This window comes from Perna viridis, chromosome 5 (genome assembly GCF_037379345.1).
Source record: "Perna viridis isolate PV_CMFRI_1.1 ecotype Kerala chromosome 5, ASM3737934v1, whole genome shotgun sequence".
In the NCBI taxonomy this organism is placed as follows: Eukaryota; Metazoa; Mollusca; class Bivalvia; order Mytilida; family Mytilidae; genus Perna; species Perna viridis.
In genome coordinates, this window is record NC_142449.1 from 35,012,144 (window position 1) to 35,025,494 (window position 13,351).

Sequence of the window (13,351 nt, forward strand, 5' to 3'; positions counted from 1 at the left end):
CATCACAATATAACATGGAACATTTTATTTCCTTTCCCATTTGGTACATTTTTTAGTAAATTTCCAGAAATATTTATGGAATTTATAAGAAGAATTTTCTCATTTTTTGTCTAAGGTTTTGAAATAAAGAGGAATTTTTCATATAAATAAGATGGGAAATGGTTTTGGTACAAGTTCCTATACGTTTAATAAGAATATGCAGTTAACAGGTATGTGATTAAGTGGAATCTGCTGAATTTTTCATAGCTGGATAAGCATGGCTTATCAACATGTTAGTCTTTTCTTTGGTATTTTCTTTAAATAGCCATAGTGCAACTTTACCAAAACATTGGAAAATACTATATACAAATACACAACTTAAAAAGTGGTGTACTCTATATTTTGTATGGTCATTTTCAGCTTATGCCAATTGTGCGAAGGGCAGTTTTAAGTGTGGAAATGGTCACTGCATACCAGAGAGATGGAAGTGTGATTTTGACAATGATTGTGGTGATGGAACGGATGAGAACAACTGTGGTAAGTTCAAGTATTCAGTTGAGGAATAGGTGGTCTCGAGGGTAGCATGCTCACCTTGAGTGGGTTATGTCATGATTTGATTCATAGCCAAGTCCGAGATTTTAAAATTGGTAGTCACTGCTTCTTTGCCAAGCACGCAGAAGTTTTTAGTGGATGGAATGATGAATGGTGGCTCATAGTCGGAATAGTGATGACCAAATGGGATGGAACGCCTATCTACAGGCTGTTGCTTCTCTGAGCTAGCATAATAAAAATCCTGCTCAGCATTTTAGACTTGTACAGAGCAGTGTCTGTTTAATTATTCAATCGTCCTTGTCCTGAAATGCATGAAATTCTGCCATAGAATTTCAATTAGGAATTTCAACGAGTACTCGATTATTCGAGTATTGTTCGATAGGACCAAGTATCGATAGCTACTCAAGTACTCTATAAAAAATCATTCTTCTGTGGGTTTTTCCATTCGTTGTGTTTTTTCATGATAATCAGCGATCTTTTCTTATTTAAAAGTTTAGCCATTGATTGGAGCACTGCTATCCTATTATAATTATCTTGTTGATTATGAATAGTTAGTTGTAATCACCCCAAACCTGTCCAATTGTTTTGACCTGAGTCAAAATGATGTTTTGATAATACCTTTAGACTAATTTGTAAATATGTTTTTTCATGTAATTATTATGATAATTATTGAATTGTCTTTTTGATCGCATTCACAGCCTCCAGAGGAATTAATTGAATGCAGGTGTTATTTAGAAAAAAAATACATTTAGGATAAAAGTAACTTTCAGTTCCCCCTATAAGACGATTATACCATGAATAACATAAATACATACTTGCTATTTAATTAGAAAAACAAAAACTGGTACTGGTCTAATTTTAGTCTATTTTTTTTTCTTACACCTAACAGTACAGTCCAGCATTATGTAATATCAGAGATGTAATCCCGGCCTACTGAGCCAGTACTCGAGTACTTGCTCAAAAGACCTACTGTGTACTCAAGTAGTCATTCAAGACAAAATTAACATCCCTAATTTTAATCCGTAGTCAGTTTGTGTAATGAGTTATATCTTTTAATTTCAGATTACAGAAATTGTACAGCAGATGAATTTCATTGCCAAAATGGTCGTTGTATTAGCAAAAACTGGACATGTGACTTTGATGATGATTGCAGAGATGGAAGTGATGAAAATTTACCTCAGTGCAGGGAAACAGGTAATACCTATGATAGATTGCTGAGTGAAAAACTGTTTCAGTACATGTATTATGACCCACAACCTCCCCTCCCCACCACACACATACAAAATTTGGGAGATATATGGAAATCTTTCTGTCTGTCTGTCCAAGCCTCCCTCCCCAAGCCATACAACGCTTGGGAGATACATGGACATCTGTCTGTCTGTTAGTATACCCACACTTCCCCTCCCCAACACATACAAGGCTTGAGAGAGACATTTAAAGGTTAACATTAAATATTTAACTCCAATTGAAATAGAGGTATTATTTTTTTAGCTTGCTGTCAGTATTTCTAGTTATTCTACCATGAGTCATTTCCTGGCTGGTTGTCACTAAAAGATATACTGTGAAACCTGTGTAAACCAAACCCTAAAGTATCCGAAAACCTCTATAATCCAGACTCTGTTTAAGTCCTTTTACATCATGTTAAATGTGTTTTGAACTTTGGTGAACCAAACCACCTGCCATAAATTACCCATTTTTTTAAGGAGGTAGACCTAGGGTAAAGGACATAGCTCATGAAGTCAGTGATATGTTTATATTGTATTCAGTTTCACCAAAGCGTAACAAGCTTTCATTTGACACAGAATGAAATCAATCCAAGTTACTTTGATGCTTACATGACATTGATGTAAAATGCAGAATACAAACGTTCCAATGATTTGTAAGGGTTGTATCCCTTACCCTAGGTCTACCTCCTTAAGTCCAGAAGGGGTTCAGTTTTGACAGATTTCACTGTACTCAAAACAAAAATGCTTCTAATTTCTAGATGTATGCAGTGACGATGAATTCAGGTGTGTTAAGCATCAGCCACGGTGTATCCCAATGTCCCGAGTCTGTGATGGATTGATGGATTGCACAGATAAAAGTGATGAAGATAACTGCACTTCTGCTTCATGCTCAGAATATCAGTTTAGATGTCAAGATGGACAATGTATCTACAACACATGGCAATGTGATGGGGACCCAGATTGCAGAGATGGGAGTGATGAAATTGGATGTATGACATCAACAAGTATGTGTTAAAAGGTGTCACACCACTGGCTTATAAAAATAACCCTGTTAAGAATATACCTGCTTCATATTACATGAAGTAGAATGGTGGGATTGAATTTTAAAATGTCATGATTATTACCTTCATCTTGTTTGTATACCTTGTATTAGGTCAGGTTACATAAGTGTCAGTCTCAGTAAGAATATGGCAGTGTGTGAAACGTGGTATGAAAAAAAAAAACAGCATTATTTTGAAAATGTAATTTGACTACTTGTACCATAAAAATCAAGGAAAGAGGACCAGATTTTCCATGTCTTTTTATGTAAATTGAGTTATAATTTTATTGAAATGCACTGAAAATGAATGACTGTTAAAAACCTCATTTTGTCTAACATTCTATTGAAAATATTGTGAACAAATCCAGTGCTTCAGTGATCAAATAGTGGTCCTTTCAAATAGATAAATCATCAATGAATGAAATTACATTGTGAGATCGGTAGGGTTATGACGTGCATGTTTCTGATTTTTAACATTTTGCCTGATTCTTTCAAAATCTTACAATTAAACATAGAGTTATGACATGAATCTTAAGGACCATTCTGTGTAAGAATCAGGCAATGGGTGGCATATCATTTTTCAAATAATTTAGTCATTTTTGCCTGAAATATATTCAGTGCATCTAGAAAACAACTGAAAAGCTATTTAAATTTATCCTGAAGCATCTATGAAGTAGATATTTTTTGATTGGTTATATAGGGAAAAAGTGCAGGAAAATTTTCTTGCCTTATTTTCATAGTGCATTTCAACTAAACTTGACAAATCAGTATCTTATCAAGGCAAACTTTACAAACACTTTTTGGGTTATTTATTCTGAGGTATTATTACTTAGATCATGCAATACAATCATTGTTTTTTTTTCTTCATGTGACACACCTTACATTTTGCCTGATTCTTAGACAGAGAAGTACTTAACACAAAGTACTTAAGTGAGGAAAATGAAAAAAAAAAATCATGAATTTTGCGGCTAGTCCTTGATGCATAGACAATAACTCTGCTTATTTGAAATGAAAACAATACTTGGATGAGACCAAGAAATTTGGGTTAAAAAGAGTAAGGCTAATGTTTTTTTCTTGGATTTGTACCAAATTTGGATATCATTTTTTTTCCCTAGTCAATACACTGTTTAACAAAAAACATTAACATTGTAGTGCTTTTTATGTCACGATATGAAATTATTTTCAGACAAAGACAGTTGATCAAATGTTAATATATGGCCAATACTTTTTAACTGCTTAAATTAAATGTTTGCAGTATAAATCCGAGTCAGTGTAAATTGCTCTGGTGGTGTAATACTAGTATCTATTTTGCCGGATTTGTTTTGGACTGGACTTGATTATGGATTGCATTAGTGTTTGGTAATTTTGTTTTTACCGTTATTGTATACAAATGCCTATTCAGTTTGTACTTTATATTTAAGCAACACCAACAACCCCTGTAACAACCTCTACACATGCTCCGGGACGATGTTTCTTCTGGCAATTTGAATGTCATAACAGGAAGTGTATATGGTGGTCAAACAAATGTGATCATGTCGATGATTGTGGAGACAACAGTGATGAGCTTAATTGTGGATGGGGTAAGATACGGAAAATAATAATCTTGTTTGTTTCTGTTTTTCATTCAACCTTGACAAAAGCCACTACTTTAAACATTTTGTTGCCAGTTTCAAAATTGTAGTATGGGTATCAGATGTTTGTGGTAGAAAAATATATTTCCTTATGTAATTATCTAACCAAAGTCATTATAAACACTTTTAAAACCAACAAAGCACAAAACCTTTTTTTTGGTCATTAACTAAAGAGGGAAATTCTAAGTGAACTCACTCAGAGATTGACATGTTTGTGTTTACCCTGTCCATGTTGTTAAACAACTACATGTATACATGTACACCCATTAAAGTTGTAACCTTTTAAAGGAAGGGAAATTAACAATTTTAGTAGCAGTCTTCATAAAAATCGGAGAGGAGGTGATTCATGCCTGTAAAAAAAAAACACCGAATTTAGTTTTATTTCTAATTCAGAAACTGTAAAATATTACATGACCAGTCTAAATATGTCAATTTGTTGTTGCATTTTGAGATAATTATCATCTGAAAATTATTTAATTGCGTTTGAGATCAGCACTTTTCAAGAGTTATTGTTCTTGATTTGGTTGATTTTAGTGGGAGATGAAGGGATGATTTTCTCAAAAATATAGATCTGAATACAAAAAGGACAATTATAATGTGAAAATATAGTACATACACACCAAAAAATGGTACATTGTTCTGTTTTTTTCTACACCATGAATCACCTCTACTATTGACAGTGTGTGAACTTTACATGGATTGATATGTATTAAAAAAAAAACCCAAAACACCTAGTTTTTAGTATTTTAAGCAGAAGGAGACAACTGTGTATGGTTCAGTTTGTCAGCCATTTTGGATTATTCATTGTCTAAAGCTTAAGGAGACAACAGTTTATGGTTCAGTTTGTCAGTTTTTCAATAATTAATTACTCATCCTCTAAAGGTTGAGGAGACAATATTGTAAGGTTCAGTCTGGCAGTCTGTAAGTACTTTTAGATAATTCATTTAGCTAGACATTTTTAAGGGGTTTGTTGTATATATCTCTGTTTAGTTTGTACTTAAGTCTGCTCATTTAATTTTAATTGATTGAGTATTTATAATGAGTGGGTGGTATATTGAAATCACCTTGTCTGTCCGTCAAAATTTGGTCGCAATCATCTCAACTCCTGATGGATGAATTAATTTCAAATTTGGTATGTGGCCTCATATTAATTGGGCATTATAGAGCATGCTTAGTACAAACTGTGCAACTTTGTGTTTTTTTTGGTTTAATTCCAGTTGCAAATACCACAACACCTTCACCTATGTGTGCACCATATCAGTTCAGATGTAACAGTGGTCAGTGTATACAAAATATTCAGAGATGTGATGGTTATGAACAATGCTGGGATTCTAGTGATGAACTCAATTGTGGTAAGACATGTCTGATAATAAATCGTTGGGACATAATTTTCTTCTGCTTTAGTAAGTTGATTTAAATGTGATGTTTTAACGTACTTGACTTTACAGGTTTTTAGGTTATATGTGTTTAGTTCAGACCACCAGGCTTTCGGGGGACCCTATATTTTCTTTAAAATCCTTATCTATTTTGCAATCTCCTATAAACCCTACATTTTTTACTAAAAAAAAACATTTTTCCTTTAATATCCCTATAAAATGCAATAAATATGCCAAAGATTTCTATTTTTGTTATAGCTCTGCTGGCTAAGAATAGTTGTCCTATAAAATCCTGAATATTCCCTATTATGCCTATTTTTAAAAAAAAAGAATTGTAACCAATATGAAACCCTACTTTTAGTCTAAAGTCATTTAGAGGCCTGGACCATATGCATACATTTGTAGTCGTAAAGAGTAATCAAGGGAACCAAGATTCTAATGGAAATCAAAAGAATGTAATCCAGGGACTAAGACCAGAGAGGGAAAACAGACACACACAACAAAATACGTAAAATTACTTAAATAATACATACGAAGCATCAAAAGAAAATGAGCAGCTCAGACTCCACTAGAAACTGGGAGCATGGACCAGGTGCACCGGTAGGGTAAGTGTCCTCTGCTTTTCTAGAAACACCTGGTGAATTTTTCGGTTTACCTAGGTTCAAAATACATTTAAATCAATATGTACTTCAGAAAATGTCTAGTTGAGACAGGTTATTGGTTTATTTAGGGTTTGGTTAGACAGGTTCCAATGTAAAATCTTCTGTTTTGCAGGTACATGTGACTTTGGTGAATATAAATGTAATGATTCATCATGTATAGAACAGACAGCCATCTGTGATGGGTTCCCAGATTGCACATCAGGGGAGGATGAACGCAATTGTCAAGGTAAATTTATGTTATAGAAACTGGCCTTTATGATTTACTTAAGGGGAGTCATGGAACAAGGATTCAAATAGTAATTCAAAAGACTTAATCCAAGTTTACTGACTAGGCAAGAAAATAGACACACACAACAATAAAGAACATAAGATATTTGAAATAAGGCTGAAAATTTAAAAGAGTAACTGTACTTTTTCTTGTGGTGTAGATACAAGCCTTATAAGTACAGTTTAAGAAGCTTTTGAAGTTTTGAAGGAAATGCCGGTATAGTCTTAACTTAGGTTACTATTGTAGAAAAGCTTGTGTAACCAGTCAGTATTGATTACAAAATGTATTACAATTATTTAAAGTAATTGAAATATATTGACAAAAATGATTTTAAAAATTAAAATTAGAATTTCTGTCTTTTGACCATGACTTTAAGCAGTGATCACAAACTAATGTGTACCGTAGTAGATGAACACTTTATCCTTGACCAGCACAGACTTTGGTTCAGCCTATTCCTTAAAAGAAGAAAACATTTTCAATTTTTTTTAAACAGAAAATCCTGGAATTAAAGAATTCAAGAACCAGTACTTTTTCATGAAACCACAAAAATTTGTACCCAGGAGTAAAAGTACCCTCATGGTATTCCTTGTTGACTGTTTTCTAGAGTTTGTTACTTCACAGTAATACTTTTGACTGTTTTCTAGAGTTAATCAATTTGATTTGATTATTGACACCATGTCAACAGCATTAACTGTATATTAATCATTATTATAATAAATTCTAGGAAATGCCTGCACTACTGATCAGTTTAGGTGCATGACCTCAGGGAAGTGTATTCCGATGGATGCATTCTGTAATGGCAAACAGGATTGTGCAGACCGCTCAGATGAAACTGCCTTAGACTGTGGTAAAATTCCATCAGGTAATGGGATAGTTCAAATACTCTAACGCTGGTTATTTTAACCCTTGCAAACAAAGTTTGGGTGGGTATATAATTTTTTGCTGTTTTTGCAAGATGAAAAATTCACAATAACGAATGCAAAACATGCATTTTTCTGATGTCCAGACAATAAGTTGACTGTTAGTGAATATATCGTTTTTAATTGTATACCCATAGGTCCCATACCAGGAAAGAAAGGCTTGGATTGATTTTGGGGGTTAAGACTTGAATTTTTTTTTTAAATTAAGGGCCAAAAAGGCCCAAAACCAACATTTTCCTTATGTTCAGAAAATAACATGAGTAAAAATGAATGGATCTCATATATAGCGAATTAGTTGTACTACAAGATGTCATACCACCAAAGGAAGACTGGAATTTCTGCAACAAATTTTACAGGAGTTATGGGACTTTTGCACTTCAACTTGCAAGGACATATGGCTACAACTTGCTTGTTGGGGTTGTGACTTGAGCCAAGTAAGAATAAGGGGCCACAAAGAGGCCAGTAAAAAGGTTCTTTTCTATTACTGGATAATAATTTGAGTAAAAGGGAGTGAATCGCTTTGAAATTGTACCACAAGTGCCATACCCATAAAGAAAGGTTTGGATTGATTTTGGATGTTTCAGTCTCAGCCATTTAGGAATAAGGGGCCAAAAATTCAAATAATTATCCTGTGTCGAGTATCTAATCATAATAAGAATTTGATGCTGTATCAAGTTTGAATGGTGTGTCCATACTTGCCTGCACTGTTCAGGGTTACACCTTTGCCCCCTGCAAAGCATTTTATTACATTAGTCATGTACTATTACTAGCTAACATCAAAATTCATTTACTGGAAGTTATTTGGTTAGTACGGTTCAAACTTTTACAGTAAAGGAGAAGGGACGATAAAGGGTCTTATTGGCCCAAAATTCAACCAAAATTTTATCATAAAGTGTTGAATAATTTAATTGTGAATTTGGAGACTTAAATCCATCTCAAATGAGAAAAAATAAAGACTTCTGATAATTTGTTGCATTAAAAGGACAGAAAAATTGCTTGAAGTTTACCTATATTCAGATATTCTGTCAAATTTTGTACTTTTTGGTCTCTTTCTAGTCATATCTTTGGCAAGAAAATGGTGTCCATTCCCAAAAAAAGCAACTTCATATTTAGTGAATACATTCATTATTACATAGTTTATCATATGTGAAAATATTAAGTTGTATCTTTGGTGTGGATATAGTTTTCTGAATTTTAGCCATAATTGGTTATCTTTAATTATACCCCTCTCAACAAGTGGATTGATATTGGAATCATATTGTCTGTCTGTCTGTCCATCCAAATTCTATCGCAATTATCTTGGCTGTCAATGGATGGATTGATTTCTTTGGCTATAATTTTGGTTGCTGTGTGATATCATTTTATTTAAGAGCAGTGTATACCTAACACAGCAATGCATGCAACATTATGTTTGAATATGAAATGATTAATTAAAGCCTTAATTCATTTCAGGAAATACTACAGTACCAGGATGTAAAGGGACCTTCCAATGTCCTAGAGAAACAAAGTGTTTAAACTGGCTGTATGTCTGTGATGGCCAGTATGATTGTTTCAGCTCTTCAGATGAATTGGACTGTGGAGAAAGTAAGTAATCTTTTTATACAATTGATTGTTACAGATATATGTCTTTAGCAAAGGCACCCAAGAATATAACGTATGTCCTCAATCTTGCTTCATGCTATTTTAGTTGACAGCAAAATGTTTTGGTCTTTTCTATTTATGTTTCTGTTCTGGTTTCTGTTGTTGTTTGAGTTTTTAGTGTGTTGTTGTCTATATACACTTGTTTTTACACCCCCTCCCCAATTTTTTGAGATTGTATATAGTATTTTGCTGGCACAAGTATATAGATCTTTATGAAATTATTCAACAATGTGCCATACCACAGAAGGAAGATTGGGATTGATTTTGGTGTTGTCTCTAGAATAGTTGAGGAATTTGGGACCAGAAACAGGCATATTCATGATACCTGGACAGTAACTTGATTATAGGTAAATGCATTTCTTTGAAATTGTACCACATGATACCATTCAAAAAAGGGAAGGCCATAATTTTGATTTTGGGGGATTATTAGTTCAGGAATTAAAGGCCAAATTAGAGGTAGAAACAAGGATTTTCATTAAGTTAAGTTTGGACAATAACTTGATAATAAGTGAATTGCTTTAAATTGTGCCACAAGGTGTTATACCACAAGAGAAAAGCTGGGATTGATTTTTGGGGTTGTCACTTGATGGTTTAGGAATGAGGGGCCAAAAATAAGGATTTTCGTTAAGTCTGACAGTTACTTATTATAAGTGTATGGATTTCTTTGAATTTGTACCACAAGGTGGCGTACCATTAATGGAAATTTGACATTTCTTTTGGGGTTATAGGAAATATTGGTCAAAAAGGGGTCAGAAACAAGCATTTTTATGATGTCAAAAACTTGACTAAAAGTGATCTCTAAGAGTGCCATACCTCCAAAGAAAAGAGTTGGAATTGATTTTGGGGGGTTCTAACTGGAATCATTTATGAAAAAGGGGCCAGAAACTAGCATGTTCCTGAATTCAAGATACATTGAATATAAGTAAATGGGTCTCATTGAAACTGAACCATAAGGTGTCATGCCACCAATTAGGGAAGGCTGGGAGTTATTTGTGGGTTTTAAAACTTTATTCATATTAGGTATTAGGGGCCAAAAACAGTTTATATAACAACTTGAGTAAAAGGGAATGGATGTCTTTGAAATTGTACCTCAAAGTGCTATTCCTTCATAGTAAGGTAGAGGTTTATTTTGGAATTTGTGCCTTAACTATTTAGGAATGAAAGGCCAAAAGGGGACCCCTTCAGTTCTGGTTAAATTTTTATCCTTTGCCAAATGTCAAACTTCAAAGTTGTATCAAGCTTGAATGATATGTATGTACATGTGCCAACTGTTCAGTCTTTGACACCTCTGCAGTTACATCAAGCTGTGCCAAGCAAAACATCTAAGGACTTCAGCCATGGCTCAAATTTGGAGAGAATTGGAATATTCTCCCCGAGGAGTAGGGCACTGATAATTAGTATTTAGTACATTTACTGGAATATGTATTAATATTTGTGGTTGGTTACTTTCAAGGATTCTGTCATTAACATATCCATGTGTATCAATTTTTGTGATTTCAGAAAAGGATATGCATTATATTATGTATATAGTGAAAAATCAATTTTGTGAGTACTATTTTTGGGACTTTTATATTTTACTGCGAAAAAAAAACCCCGAAAATTAGTACACCATGAAAATTAATACTTTTACATTTCTATTGGATAGGGCAGCTCAGTGAAGATTTTTTTTAGAAGACAGCTTAAATAGAAATATACAATTATTTTCAGAAGACTTTGCACCTCAGTTAGAGTGTATAGATACTCATGGAACCAATATAACTGTTGTATGGCCAAAGATTGAAGGTTCAGAGGAATATCTTTTATCTTATATGTAAGTACATTCATTCTGATGTTATGTTGTAAAATTTGAGGAAAAAATTGATTGAAGGTACACAAATTCAAAAGGTCAGTGCACCATAAAAGCTGTGTAAATCCAACCCTAAATAAACTGCAAACCTCTCCACACCAGACACTTTTTAAATCCCTTAGTGTTAGGTTGATTTTTGTTGAACCTGAGTAACAGAACAGCTGTCTAAACTGAACAAGTTCTAAAGTCCAAAAGAGGTTTGGTTTAAATAGATTTCATCATACAATAGTAAAAAATGATAAGTTGGGGTTAACTCGGGATAAGTCAAATTGAAGGTTGGTATTGAATTTGGGGGGTTATGGCAGAGTTTAAAATAGTAGCCTGGCCGCCAGCCCTAGACTGGCTATTTTTGGAATGGCTGGCTAATTTTAACAAAAATTTATATAGCCATATAGTAAATATATTGTAAAAATTGTATTCAGGACTGGCTAGAATTTGAGTGAGTTTTCTACCCTCGTTATGGCCCCAGTTGTTTTAGAATTAGAGGACGATACTGGGCTTAAAAAAGAATAACTGTATGCAAATATTTTGAAAACCATAATAGATAGGAAAAAAAATTTTCATTGATCAAGTTGATGAATTGATCTTTAGGATAAGGCCTACTTAAGTCTACAGTGGTTGAAGTTGTAGGTCAATTTTTTGGGAGAGTTACCGGTATTGCCTTGAAAGGCAAAAAATAAACCAGATGAGCCATTCTGGCTCCTGGTAGCCTTTAGTTTTTGTTCCTTTTTATTGAACAAAATGTCTGCTAGATATAGTTTGAGCCTCTGATTGGGTAACTTTTGAAGTGCCAATGTCTTGAAACTCCATAATTTTGTCTGCATATTTGCCAAAAGGTAAAATTTGATTCATGGTTGGAAAGCGTACATATTGTTATTGTCGATATTTTGTTTAAAACATCATAATAAACAGAAATTAACATGTGACTTTTCTTATTAGCCTTGTTCATAGGAGATAAAAATGATATTGAATGTACTGTAGAATTCCAAATTAAGGGAGATAACTCTGTAAATGATGCTAAAATACAACAGTAAATGACACTAAAATACAATAGAAACTTTTGGATTTTCAATGTGAATTATCTCCTAAGAGCAGACAGATTGGAATAAATAATTATATATTTCATCATACAGACCTATAAAGCAACTTAATAAAAAAATAAAAATTTGTAACTTTTTGAAGGTGTATGACATTTTACAGAATTTGTATGATTTATATAAAGACTTCTATTTAATTTATTATTCAAATTTAAAGCAATACATGTGCATGTACATTTGTAGGGACCTAAAAAGTAAGTCAGTCCACAATGTGACGACATGTAAAGACAATGGATGTAATGTAACAGGATTGAGACCATTGACACAGTACTTAGTCACAGTTTATGCCATAAAAGACAACCAAACGTATAGATCCCACATCAATGATAAATGCTCTACAACTGAAGCAGGTAAGTTGCTTGTAAAGTACAAAGCTACTGGTTTATGGTTATCAATCTTTGTATCTCCATCAAACAAAGTTTGGGTGTGTATAGGAATCAACCAGTCTGTCTGTCTGTCTGTCCACATTCCTTGTAAGCGCAACTCCTCCTAAACCACTCAAGGGATTTTGATAAAATTTCATAGGAACGTTGTAGATGTCCATGAAGGAATATAAAAACTGTTGGCAGACTCCAAAGGGGGTTATCTAAATTAAAGGTTTTACATGTTAAAACCATGTAAGTGCAACTCCTCCTAAACCGCTCAAGGGATCTTGAAAAAAAAATTCATAGTAAGGTTGGGTATGATATGTAAATGTGCATGAAGGAACATAATTAGTGTTGGAAGACTCCAAAGGGAGATAATCCTAATATGGGATTTACATGTTACAACCTTGTAACCACAACTCCTCTGAAACCACTCAAGGAATTTTGATGTCATTTTATAAGGTTGGATATTATATGTTGATGTGCATTATGGAATATAGTTACTGTTGGTGACACCAAAGGGATATAAATCCAAGAGGTGCACAAAGAGAATATGTAATGAATACTGTAAATGCATTACTTTTTGGGTTTTCATGATGCAAAACATATCAATTGGACACTAAAAGGGGAACAACTGTCCCTTCTGCAGTTACTTAGATACTAATGAATGACATTTGATGAAATTGGCACACATTCATTATCACATAAAATACAAAAATACCTATCATATGTATTGCAGATTTTGATTT

The 13,351-nt window shown here is 33.5% G+C and overlaps 1 protein-coding gene across 2 annotated transcripts in view; it reads left to right on the top strand.

Annotated features, from left to right (window-relative positions):
* LOC148617221 (sortilin-related receptor-like) overlaps positions 1-13,351 on the top strand; it is a 59,236-nt gene that overhangs the window by 29,241 nt on the left and 16,644 nt on the right. For both annotated transcript variants that reach the window (XM_088584716.1, XM_088584717.1), the window contains 10 exons: positions 400-516; positions 1,594-1,725; positions 2,516-2,761; positions 4,218-4,376; positions 5,645-5,779; positions 6,578-6,691; positions 7,458-7,595; positions 9,106-9,237; positions 11,002-11,104; positions 12,421-12,587. In XM_088584716.1, the coding sequence (XP_088440842.1) occupies positions 400-516; positions 1,594-1,725; positions 2,516-2,761; positions 4,218-4,376; positions 5,645-5,779; positions 6,578-6,691; positions 7,458-7,595; positions 9,106-9,237; positions 11,002-11,104; positions 12,421-12,587 (1,443 nt within the window). The remainder of the gene's footprint in view (positions 1-399; positions 517-1,593; positions 1,726-2,515; positions 2,762-4,217; positions 4,377-5,644; positions 5,780-6,577; positions 6,692-7,457; positions 7,596-9,105; positions 9,238-11,001; positions 11,105-12,420; positions 12,588-13,351) is intronic.